Source organism: Aulonocara sp. 'chitande type north' Nkhata Bay, linkage group LG5 (assembly GCF_057382095.1).
Source record: "Aulonocara sp. 'chitande type north' Nkhata Bay isolate Kocher_YH1m ecotype deep benthic linkage group LG5, A_spYH_male_GT1.1, whole genome shotgun sequence".
In the NCBI taxonomy this organism is placed as follows: Eukaryota; Metazoa; Chordata; class Actinopteri; order Cichliformes; family Cichlidae; genus Aulonocara; species Aulonocara sp. 'chitande type north' Nkhata Bay.
Window position 1 is genome coordinate 9,264,076 of NC_141348.1, and position 12,601 is coordinate 9,276,676.

At 41.3% G+C, this 12,601-nt stretch overlaps 1 protein-coding gene across 1 annotated transcript in view; it reads right to left on the reverse strand.

The window, feature by feature from the left end:
• Positions 1-12,601, reverse strand: part of fbln2 (fibulin 2) — a 69,281-nt gene that overhangs the window by 14,425 nt on the left and 42,255 nt on the right. Inside the window, exons 6-8 of the mRNA XM_086291207.1 lie at positions 11,030-11,239; positions 9,223-9,342; positions 5,269-5,370 (exon numbers count right to left, since the gene is read on the reverse strand). Of these exons, the coding sequence (XP_086147333.1) occupies positions 5,269-5,370; positions 9,223-9,342; positions 11,030-11,239 (432 nt within the window). The remainder of the gene's footprint in view (positions 1-5,268; positions 5,371-9,222; positions 9,343-11,029; positions 11,240-12,601) is intronic.

Below are 12,601 nucleotides of genomic sequence, written 5' to 3' on the forward strand. Positions count from 1 at the left end.
GTGTTTCTTGATTATGATGATGATAGAAGTAGTAAGCTGAATTTTTCGGTGTACAGGTGTGCACTGTGCTCAGATTCAGCCAAATGTTGCTAAATTAATTGCAAATTCCTTCACAGTCCAAATGGATAATGAGCCAAAGCGTTCTGCAAAAGCAAGATTGTTTTCAGGGCAAATAATCTGGATATTAATCAGTGGCCAAGTCATTCATCTTTTCTCAACCCAACAGAGCATGCTTTTCAGGTACTTAAGAAAAAATTTAATGCAAAGAGACCCACAACCAAGCAGAAAATGAAGGCAGCTGCAGTAAACGCCTAGCTCAGCATCTCAGGGAAGGAAATGGAGCATTTGGTGATATCCATGTGTGCTAGGCAGACACTAACTGCAAAAAATAGCAATCTTTATCAACTTTATAAACCTAAATGAACCAATAATCTATTAACTCAGCTGTATTCCTGCTGTTACTTTTGTAGGGAGGTGGCCATCACGGTGCAGTGTAGGTAGGTATGTCATAAATCTAACACATTATTATCCTATAATTTAATTTTATCCTCCCACCACCCCAGACAACCTCATTATACGAACTTTATTAATCTATCGGTCTCTTAACCCCCTAAATTCCCAGTTATCACTGGATGGCACTCATTCTACTGCTGTGCAATCTACATATGTAATATTTCTTCTTTTTAAATTGTTCTCCCAAGTTTGGGCAAAAAACAAAGAAAATTGTTTGTGTAACTAACACGCAAGATGAAAATTTCAATTCCCCCCCCAAAAAAGGCTGTTTGTCCTTTCTCCAGCCTTTAGGGCTACAGCTGAGGTTATCACCACTCATGACCTCACAGGGTTAACATCCACCAGCTCATCAGCTACCTTTAAAGGTTTAAGGTTAAGGTCAGGGTTCAGTTAACATCCACCTCTTTTTAGAGGTAATAATTTAAATGTCTTCAAACTGGAACACCTGGAATAAACAAGCTTTACGTGAAAGATAACCTTTAAAAATGTGTCTATCTACTGCAGCATGTGGCCAATAGATGACCAAGTTGAGTTTTGTTTGTTCCTTTGTAATATTTGACTTTGAAGAAGTCAAACTGAAAATAACAGGTCTGGGCAAAAGCTACATGATATTTTGCTTGTTAAGCGTGTTTGTGTGAAATGAAAAAACAGTTGAGAGCCTTTAAATCTTTATCAGTCAAACTGTGCAGCAGCCAGTAAACAGGCGCTGTTGATTTATGACAGCGGTGGCCTTGTGCTGAGACGGTGGATCGCCACTCTGTCGTGGCTCGTCTTTATCAAACGGCTGCATTCCCTTATCACGCATCACATGCGAGGCCGATTAGTTGGATGCACTGATAGGGTAACGCTGGGATTATTGTGTGTGTGTGTATGTGTGTTTGTTTGTGTGTGGCAGCCATCCACATTTGAAGATCACCCCAAAATATGGTGCATTCCACAGGGAACCAGACAAAAAAGGTGTTGTACAAAATATGCTGGAGAAAACAAAAATCTGGAACAAGAGGGAACATATTCTCCTGTGCTCCCCGTGTGTGTGTTTGAGTGCCAGCAATCCCTTTTTGAAAAGTCTTTGTCGACTTTCAAAGTTTTTGCCGTGGGGAATTTGAATAAACTGTGTGCCTTACAACACCATCCCACAGGCAGGAGTAAAAACACAGATCTGAAGTTTTCAGCGTGTACCTGGCTTTGTCACATCCTGCAGCTTTTTTTCTGTTAACCTCATAAAACTGCACCTCATCACCTCTCACAGCTCAGAGCGTACTTTATGGTATTATATGAGCCCCCTGTGGAGCTGCAGCAAATGCATTTGTCTAAATAAAATTAACAGTTTTCCCTTCTTGAGCAGCGCAGTGGTGACAAATTCTTGTTTGCGAGCTATCTTTGCAAACGTCTCCATTTCTTCCTCAACTGAGAGACATCTGTTATGAACATTGTAGGGAGGGATATTTCCAGGGGCAAAATCCTCCTGAGCTCATAGACCACCCCTTCCTCTGGGCGCTGCTGGCCTTCAAGCACAGGGTTAGACAGGACTGTTTCCAAAGTTTGCGTATTGCCAGTGGTGCAGAAAGTCTCCTTCCACCACAGCGCTCTGGTGGCCAACGTTATTTCCAGTTTGTCATTCAAATCCGAAAAAGCAAAGGAAATCGGGCCTAATGCTTCAATGTCCCTACACCTCTGCTGACTTGCCCCGTGGAGACAGCCTCATTACACAGTGAAGCGATCCAGTACAAGGTGGAAACAACTTGTTTTTGAGAAATACAAATGCTTAGTTGAATGGACAAGGGAGACAGCAGTTTGAAAGGAATTCCATCAAGAGCGAGCACAGGGAGATGTCCGAAAGGCACCACAGATGAAAACACACACACAGTTTTTCCTACACACTTGACCCAGCAGACAATGAAGTATTTATTTATTTTTTATTTTTTTAAGGTCAAGCTGCAGTGAATGAAGTCAGCCTTGGCTTATTTGCCGAACTAGTTTTAAACGTGGAGGTTAAAGTTGCACGCCGCGAGCCTGATTCCACTGTCGGCTGTGACAGCGGATAAATGAAGGCAGCTAAACCACACAGAGTGGAACAGATGCATTCAGGTGTGTACCTGTTATTGGGGTATTTTTTTCAGGCTTTTACAATTTGCACAGATGCAACTTTAGTTTCCAGGTTTTTGTGTACAGACACTGAAAATGATAAATTGATGAGCCAAAAGATCACTGACAGAAAATAAAGCCAATAATTTTGATTCAGTGTTGTCAATGTTAGTGGGTCAGAGCAGTGAAACTCGTCTTTACTGAAATATGTTAATATATGAAAAAGGACTGAAACAGTACGCCTCAGTTTTTCTAATGCTGCTCTAGTAAATGAAAGACATATGTCAGCAGGACTCTTGGGGCTCTGGTAGCTCATTGCTTAAATTGTTCTATAATTATAAAATAGAAAGTTTCACCTCGACCCATCCAGTCACCAGAGGTTTCTTGCTGTTAAAAGGGAATTTTACCATCCCACTGTTTTCAAGTGCATTCTCATAGGGGGTCATCTGTTTGTTGAGGTATTGTATGGTCTTTACCTTTCAGTATAAAGCCCCTTCAGGTAACAGGGGTTGTAAACCAGTGCTATGTAAATAAAACTGAAGTAAATTTCATTTACATTCCTTTCCAGGCATAAACTGAATGACTTGATTGTCTGAGAAAAACACTAAAATATTGCCTAAACCTTGAGAAACACCAGGAACGTCTGTATGGGATGATGATATTAGAGTCAGATTAGAGATTACTTTAGCCTAGATTGGACTGTGATTCAGAAGACATCGTGGTCAATCAGTGTCATCTTCCACAAAGACAATCCTGACCATGTAAGTGTCCAGATTATGGCAGCAATGCAACCACAGAGATGATAACATGGTGGAGGATGTCATCCATAGTTCTCATTCAAGTAATAACTCTGTAAGCTTTCGATCTCCACAAAACACTCGAAGGAATGCAAAACAAATCCAGTCCTGCCCGCAATGGTTTGTTTAGTCCCAGTTCAGAAAAGGGTGAAGGTGTCAGCCACATGCACTGGAGCCAACTGTGTGTGCATTTGGGTGTACGCCCCTGGGATGTTCATTTGTCTGAACCACATGTATCATTCAAGTTGTGCATAAAACCTTCTCTTAAAAACAGTCTTTTCTTAAAAAAAACATCTCCATGGGAAGAACTGTGTGCTAAAATATTACCAGTTATTCACATTCATATGCAGCTGAAAGCGAGATCACGAAAAGCAGCTGTATTTACCCTGTAAACCTGCAAATTAAAATATAACAGTCTCAATAAGGGACGACTCGCAGGTTTTCTGATGGAAGTGCTTCCATTTGCTAAACAAATTACAGAAAAGTGCAAATGATCCCAGGTGTTAATACTTTCAGTCTGATGCACCCTCATTTCAAAAACACTCAGGATCATGTGCAAATCATTTAAAGTCTATATTCCATTAAAATGATAGAGCATATGAAACCCTCTGTGTTGCATCACCTCTTCTTTAAAAACAGTGCTTTTGCTTCATAACAGATTTCAGCTGTTCCTCCTTTTTTAATGTCAGCAGTCTTCTAATAGTTGCAAACGGTGGTTTGACATTGTCTTGCACAAATAAGCAAGTCCTTTCCTATGGCCCTGAAAAAGGTGGAGGCATATGTTGCTTCAAAACCTGAACACATTTATGCACTAAAGTTTCCTTCACAGATGTGCAACTAACTCATGACATGTGCACTAATGTGCAATCCCCGTACCATATGTATATTTGAACTGTGGGCTGAAACCAATCAGGTGGTCCCTCCAGTTTTAGCCCACAAAGCCTGGAGACCATAACCTCCAAAAATAAGTTCAGCCCCTTTATGAAATGTTTTGCTTGCATTAAATTCAAAACTAGCATATACTTTATTTTGCACTTCATTCCAGCACAATATATTTTTGTTCATTTTACACACCTACCCACCCACCAAGCATCAACAGCAAGTACTCCAGAGTTTACTTCACAGTCTACTTATATATCTTTCAAATCCTCAGCACCCCCTCGCAATCATGACCTGTCATGGTATTTGCTTTGTTTCATTCCACTCTGCACTAAATGTTGCCCACCCACAAGTCCACATGTGGGAGCACTTTAGGGAAAGAAAGTGCTCACTTTGCTCACTGAAGGAAATGATAGGAGGGAAAACACTTCCTTTAATGTAGTACTTGTTCATCTTGAGTGTTATCCTGTCTGGTAACAGACTCAGCACTTCCAGCACACACTTTGTTAATTTTAGTGATTTCGCACCTAAAGCCTCCTACCAGTGTCCCGAGCTACCACACAAACATGCTGAAAGAAAGGTACTGAGTACATACACAGATGCTGTGTGTAGTGTGTGATATTGCAACAACTGCTCCCACAGAGTAATTGGCTATGGTTGAATCATGCTTGAGGCGACAGTTTCCACCACCTAACATTGGGAGCCCAATCAGCTGATGCATTGTTTAGCATCACGAGACCTTCATGAGTGACTGAATCCAATTGAAAAGTGCCCCGACCTATGGACAGACACTTCATTTCACTGCAGCTCTGTCATCCGGCCTGCATGTATTTGTTCCTTTATGCATTCACTGGGTTTGTTGTTGCTGTTAGGTTGCTTGTTACCTTGTGGTAACCAGGCTTGAGGGAGACAGCTTAAGGGATACATATGAGCTTTGTGAACCACTCCAATTACTGCCAATGGTAATGTGACAAGAAAGCACGGCGGCCCTTACCTTCACACATCCATCCATCTGTCATCAGTGAGAACCCCGGGAAGCAGGAGCAGCGAGCCCGGCCTGCCACGGCCTTACACTGTTGACTGCAGCCACCGTTGTCTGCAAGAGACAAGCAGCATGATTACAGTCGTCTCTGCATTCCACACAGCTACACCTCCAGGGCAGTCATTTGCAGTCATGTTTCTCATCTTTGTACTGTTTCTCTTGCTCTCCCGAGGCTACCATGGACCCCACCTTCCCTCCCGCACACTGATCATTTGCTCCCTGCTGGAAGGAGCCTCTCATGAGCCATCGCAGTCACACACCAGAATCAATTCTCCCTATTTAACAGCTCAATAGCTCTGTCACAAAGAGGCATGGGCCAGGAACTGTTTCCCCACAATCTCTAACCAACACAATCCCCTCTAAAGCTCTGTAGCGGCGAAGGCCGCTCTATACATCGATCAGGATCTTCTTATAGCTAACAGAGACACTTTGAAGGAGTGGAGGCTTTCACTCGAAGTTGGACTTTTGAGCTTAAGGGTTTGCAGTGCTCATCTCCCACTGACATGATTAGGATTCTGCTAATGAAGCTGCTGAAAGCTTAGATTAACTAATACTAATCAGTTTATTAGTGAAAACATGTTGTGAGGCAGCTCTTCCTGTTTTGACCTGTCGTAACTCTGGAATGTTTTACCTGTGAGCAGTCAGGAGGCGCTCACACACATCGTGTTAGTAAGAGCAGAAATGTATGACTTCTATAGACAGAGTTAGAAAGTGAATGCAGTAGTGATGGCTTGTTCATTTCCCCACCATACATAAAGCCATAACTCATTCTCACCACATATTACACATGTTTGGACACATTTTGGCGAGGTCTCTCTTGGAAAATAAATTTTAAACTCAGTGAAAATTTTTACTTTTAAATAAAGGATATTAAAAAAAAGCTTTAACGTCTTAACATCCACCATGTCACTGGCTACCCGTTCAGAGCTAGTGTTGGATTTTGTTTTAAGCCTACAGGATGTGTTTTTGACATGTAAGAATTATATATACAGTGGCTCGCAAAAGTATTTGAACTTTCCCACATTTTGTCTCATTACAGCCACAAACATGAATCTATTTTATTGGAATTCCAACACAAAGTGGTGCACACGTGAGAAGTGGAACGAAAATCATACATGATTCCAAACATGTTTTACAAATAAATAACTGAAAAGTGGGGTGTGCATAATTATTCAGCCTCCTGAGTCAATACTTTGTAGAACCACCTTTTGCTGCAATTACAGCTGCCAGTCTTTTAGGGTCTGTCTCTACCAGCGTTGCACATCTACAGACTGAAATCTTTGCCCATTCTTCTTTGCAAAACAGCTCCAGCTCAGTCAGATTAGATGGGCAGCCTTTGTGAACAGCAGTTTTCAGATCTTGCCACAGATTCTCGATTGGATTTAGATCTGGACTTTGACTGGGCCATTCTAACACATGGATATGTTTTGTTTTAAACCACTCCATTGTTGCCCTGGCTTTATGTTCAGGGTCGTTGTCCTGCTGGAAGGGGAACCTCCGCCCCAGTCTCAAGTCTTTTGCAGACTCCAAGAGGTTTTCTTCCAAGATTGCTCTATATTTGGCTCCATCCATCTTCCCATCAACTCTGACCAGCTTCCTGTCCCTGCTGAAGAGAAGCACCCTCAGAACATGATGCTGCCACCACCATATCTGACAGTGGGGATGGTGTGTTCAGAGTGATGTGCAGTGTTAGTTTTCTGCCACACATAGCGTTTTGCATTTTAGCCAAAAAGTTCCATTTTGGTCTCATCTGACCAGAGCAGCTTCTTCCACATGTTTGCTGTGTCCCCCACATGGCTTGTGGCAAACTGCAAATGGGACTTCTTATGGTTTTCTGTTAACAATGGCTTTCTTCTTGCCGCTGTTCCATAAAGTCCAACTTTGTGCAGTGCACGACTAATAGTTGTCCTGTGGACAGATTCCCCCACCTGAGCTGTAGATCTCTGCAGCTCGTCCAGAGTCACCATGGGCCTCTTGGCTGCATTTCTGATCAGCGCTCTCCTTGTTCGGCCTGTGAGTTTAGGTGGACGGCCTTGTCTTGGTAGGTTTGCAGTTGTGCCATACTCCTTCCATTTCTGAATGATTGCTTGAACAGTGCTCCGTGGGATGTTCAACGCTTGGGAAATCTTTTTGTAGCCTAAGCCTGCTTTAAATTTCTCAATAACTTTATCCCTGACCTGTCTGGTGTGTTCTTTGGACTTAATGGTGTTGAAAAAAATATATATTCTGATTGCTTGGGTCATCATTTATGATGGCTTAGAGCACACAGCGTCCAAAGACTAACAGAAAATGTGAGCCAAGTAAGGGATCAGTGGAGAAGCATAGCAGAGCCAAAAATCATGTGTCATATTCTGACATTGGTGATATTGATATATTAAGTAAATCTATGAATAATATAAGAGACCAGCTGTGTTGACTGCAAATGTTCTCTCTTTGACTTTGGTATATTTATAACATTTATTGGTCCAATATATTATATTAGACTTCATTATTGCTTTATAGACCTACATCTCGAGTTGTTTGAGCTGTGTTTTTGAGCTCCTGTCATAAATCTTTTCCAGATATGGCAACATTTTAAGGGACAATTGCATTGCAACTTTTGCATTTGCCTTTAATATCTTTGCTGGCCTCCTTCATTATGTCTGGAGCAGTTTATCCAGTTAGCTGAATGATTAGGTACACCCAAAAAGGAGGTTACATTGTTTGGGGGTTTAATAAGAGCTTAATCTGACTGTGAAACACAAATAACACACAAAAAATGCCCACTAATAAAAAATATGTTGTCTTACAACTGAAATTACCGTGACAGAAATAATGGAAGTCGTGTGTATGGATGCAATAAAAACAGCTTGCATTCATCTCTCCAGGTTACACAGGCGACAGATTACTAACCCAATAATTTTAATCTATCTTTACTGCTACACAGAATGCAGAAAATCTAATATTATACAAAATAACTTTTAACACAAGAAATCAAGAAAAGTTTGAAGCATCAGGAAAACATATGGACATCACCTACAAAAAAGTGTCCTTTCATCGTGCACAGTGTGAGGAGCCACACCGTATGCTCACCTACAACCACATTTCCACTCTTTATCCCTCGGCTGCAGAATTAGACGAAAAAAAGCTACTATGAAGCTTTTTTTATTAGCACATGACAGATGGGTGTGACCTGCCTGGACTACTGCCTTACTCAAGTTAATTATGCTACATGTGTGATAGCTGTCCTGTGGGTCTCAGTTAAGAATAAAGTAGAATTTCTGAAAAATATTTAGAGAAGTTAGACACAACTACAACAACTATAATGCAGTTTATGATATCTTATTGGAAATGTGGCAAAAAGGATCCAAATAGCAAAAAATATGACACACATTTAACCTTTAACCTGACTGATGAAGCTGATTCAGGGTCTACCTCATATGGGCTACAGTTCAGGTGACAGTTGCTCTAACCCTTGAACCAAACTCACAGCGAGTACGTTTGAGCCCAAGGGTTAGACTTCTCCTCAAAAGACTAATCAAAGACTGTTGCACGCCACAAAACTCCTGACAGCACTGTTACCAAGATGTATGTTCCAGATTATGGTCAATCGTGTCTGCTCTCTGGGGATCAGTTGATGTTTCTACCAATGGAGCGATTCTTATTTAGCACTTTTCTTCACCCAAGCACATTTTCTATGCAGTGCTTTTTATCTAACATTCACATACATTCAATACTGCAATGAATGCATCAGAGAGCAACTTGAAGTTAGTATCAGCAGCCCAGGATCGAACCACCAGCCTTCTGATTAGTAGATGACCTGCTCTACCACCTGACTTACAGCCACCTCACTGCACATCAGAGCTGCTTTCCGAGACAGGTTGTCCCAGTGATGTCATTTGCTTTGTGGTCCAGTGTTTAGATTACCTGCACATGGATTGAGGCTAAAGGAGCTGGTGGTGGTTGTAGTAGTTTTAGTAGTAGTGGTGGTGGGGGAAAAAGCTGGACCGTCAACTTCTCTGAGGCCATTGTCCTCCTTGAAGCTCACTGCAGAACAACAACAGCACAGACTGTGAGAAACATGTAGCAGTCCAGCTAACCGAGGCTACTGCGTTCCTACCATTTAATGTTTCTAATATATGCAGCAAATTTGAAAACGAGCAATATTCCAAGACATCATTTGACCCATGCTGAGTGTTTTTGTCATTATACTCTTTTATGGAGCAGAGAGAGTTCTATGAATAAATGAACATTTTTATTTGAGGTCGTAATGGGTGGATTTGTTATACTCCTCTTTAAATATCTTTTTCCCAAGGGCCATAAATATGATGGCGATCAAATCTGCTGCTGGTTTAACCACAGCACAACCATAGATTAGCTTACTGAGATTTCTGCATTTAAGCTTTTAGTGGAAGTAAAATACTTTTTTTTTATGCAGCTGCCTCATCTCGTGTCAGTGAATTCTGAACACGTGGAGTTTTTTTAAACCGAAGTAGCACAGGGTCAAACTAAATATGACAGGCACAGAATTTCAAATAATGTGACAAATGAAGTAATTAACACAACTCATTATGTCCAGTGCTTGGAACCTTGGTTCCTGACATGCATGTAAATGTTACTTTACATCTACCACCCACCTAAGCACTGTTACAGCCCAAGAGCCCCACACCAGCTCATGGCTGTGCAATAATACTTGAACAGCTCAAAAAAACAGTGCTTATCCAGTTCTCAAACTCACGTGGTCCCAAACAGCCTAACCTGTCCTTGAAGAACCTCGGAGACACTGCGTCCATGTCCTGACAGGTCATGGACACAGTGGGCATGTGGTTTTTATGTCATGGCTGATTGTTATACACCACTCTCACGGTGTCATTTTTCTAAAATAAATACACAAAGCATTCATTTGTCTGTTTGTTAGCAGTGTAGCATCCAAAGTTTTCAAGATATCATTTTAAAATCTTGTGCGATGGTAGATGCCAATAATAGCTCGAGCTGATTTCATTTTGATGAAAATCGGGTCAAAGTCACACCAAATATGAAAATCAGTAAAAACTTTATATTACCCACAGCTTTTCATGAATATTCTTCAAACTTTGCAACAAAATACTTGATCTTGGGGGAAATAAGTACCTGTATTGACTAAGCATTTGACCATGACCTTCACTGTTAGTGCCCAAGGTCAAAATTAGCCTTGAAAAAATATTTAAAGAAACCATGACAAGAGAGAGCTGTACAATCATTTTTTTTTTCAATATGATGACCTAAGATGTCATAATGACGCCATAACAGGCTGATGTCATTAACCACCCTCATAAAACATCAAGGTTTTAGTAGAGCCCTTGCCCTTCGAGAGGAGTTGTGCTCTCTGAGTGCTCCACTGAGCTCTCTCTCAGCTCATATTCAATCACCCTGCTAGCACCCCAACATAAAGCATATGCCTACAGTAATGGGAGTAGTGAAACTCCTTTTGAAATAATCTTATGTCCATTTGTCACTTTCAGCTCTTCCTGAGATGTTTAAATGTACCTATACTACCAAACACATGGAAACCCTGTTCCTTTAGCCTCTATGCAATTAGTGCATGTCATGTTTTTGTGTATTGTGCATGACAGATATATATAACTACATATGACACATTGTTCAGCATTTCAAACACAGCACAACAATCTTGTCAAGCCTTGGATTTCTCCAAATATGAAATTAAAATTATGATTTTAAGGACGGGCTACTGTACCTGGTGCACACGAATGTCCATCCAGCTGCAGGATGTAGCCCTGGTGGCAGCTACAGCGATAGGAGCCCCAGATGTTGGTGCATGTGTGCTGGCACAGCTGGCCAGGGTAGAGCTCACACTCGTCAACATCCTCCTGCTCCTCCACAGTGTTGGCAGCTTCATCTGTGGAACTGATGGAGAAGGCTTCCTTGGGGAACTTATTGTCTGATACTGGGAGTCCGTGGAGAGGAGGGGGGGGGGGGGTGTAATATTAGGAACCAGATTTTCTGTATTTATTCCAAACACTTATCTAATGAAACTGACTTGAAGACACAAAACAACATCTGCTCGTCCCCTACAATCAAATTCAAAGTGTGTATGTGTGTTTATACAGTGCAGTTATACATTTCCTGTTTTAGTTTTACATGAAAACAAATGTAAAAAGTCAACTGTGAAACCCTCATTGCATTTATAGAACGCTTAATGTTCTTTACTAAATGAGAGTAACGTATTCTGAATACTTTGGATTACTTAATAAATGATCATGCTCTTGACAACCAACACCAACTAGATTTTTAAATCTTAATATAAATGAGTAACAGTCGGTGGACATTAGGTAAGGCTGCACTTTTTGCAGCGATCTCGTATAGAAGACTATATAAAACAGGTCCACGGCTCCGAACCGTAGTAAAGGGGCCTCTGGCTAATACGTCGGGTTTGTGTCGGGCTCGTAGCTAAAAACTAGCTTCACTTTGTTGTCTGGGTCAACTTTGCTAGTGAGAGACAGAGAGAGGCGTTGAAAGGCTGCTCTAACGTAACGGGTATGGCAGTCCATTCTCCCTGCAGCACGGACTACACTGCCCATAAGGCTACATTCTTTAGGGCTATGCCTGTAACACTCTGCCTATTGCCTTCATATTAAATCATTTTTTAAATAATAATTTTTAAAAATATTTCTCCACCTCGCCACCTCCGGGCCACAAGTGGTAGTGACGTGGTCCGTGAGACACAGACATTGTTTTGTTTGGGTTTCCACCTGCGTGGAATTACCAAATATAGAGAGGGGGCAGCCTAACATATGAAACAGGGAAGTACCGCCGTGTAATCCATTTACTTCAACAAAGTAACTGTATTCTGAATACCACCTTTTTAAACTGTAACTGTAACAGAATACAGTTACTCATATTTTGTATTTTCAATACATACTGCTGGTACATGTATTCCGTTACTCCCCAGCACTGACGACTAGAAAGCATTGATATTAGAGTTGAGAATTGAGTTCATTTAAAGACCCTACAATAATTCAGAGAAAACCCCAACAATCAGACAGCCCTGTTTGAGCAAGAACTGGGTGACAGTCACAAGCAAAAACTCAGGACAGCAGGAAAAAACCTCTCGCAGAACCTGCATCAGGAAAGGGTTGCGATCAACGAATCAACGATCACATGGAGCCTTTCTATCTGACCAACAAACATCAGCAGACACACAAACTGTTTGTGTGTCTGCTAACTAAAAGTTAGCAGTTCATCAACTTTTACACAGGTCTGTGTAGTTCTGTTTAACTAATGAATGTCTGTGCTTGTGACACCTCTG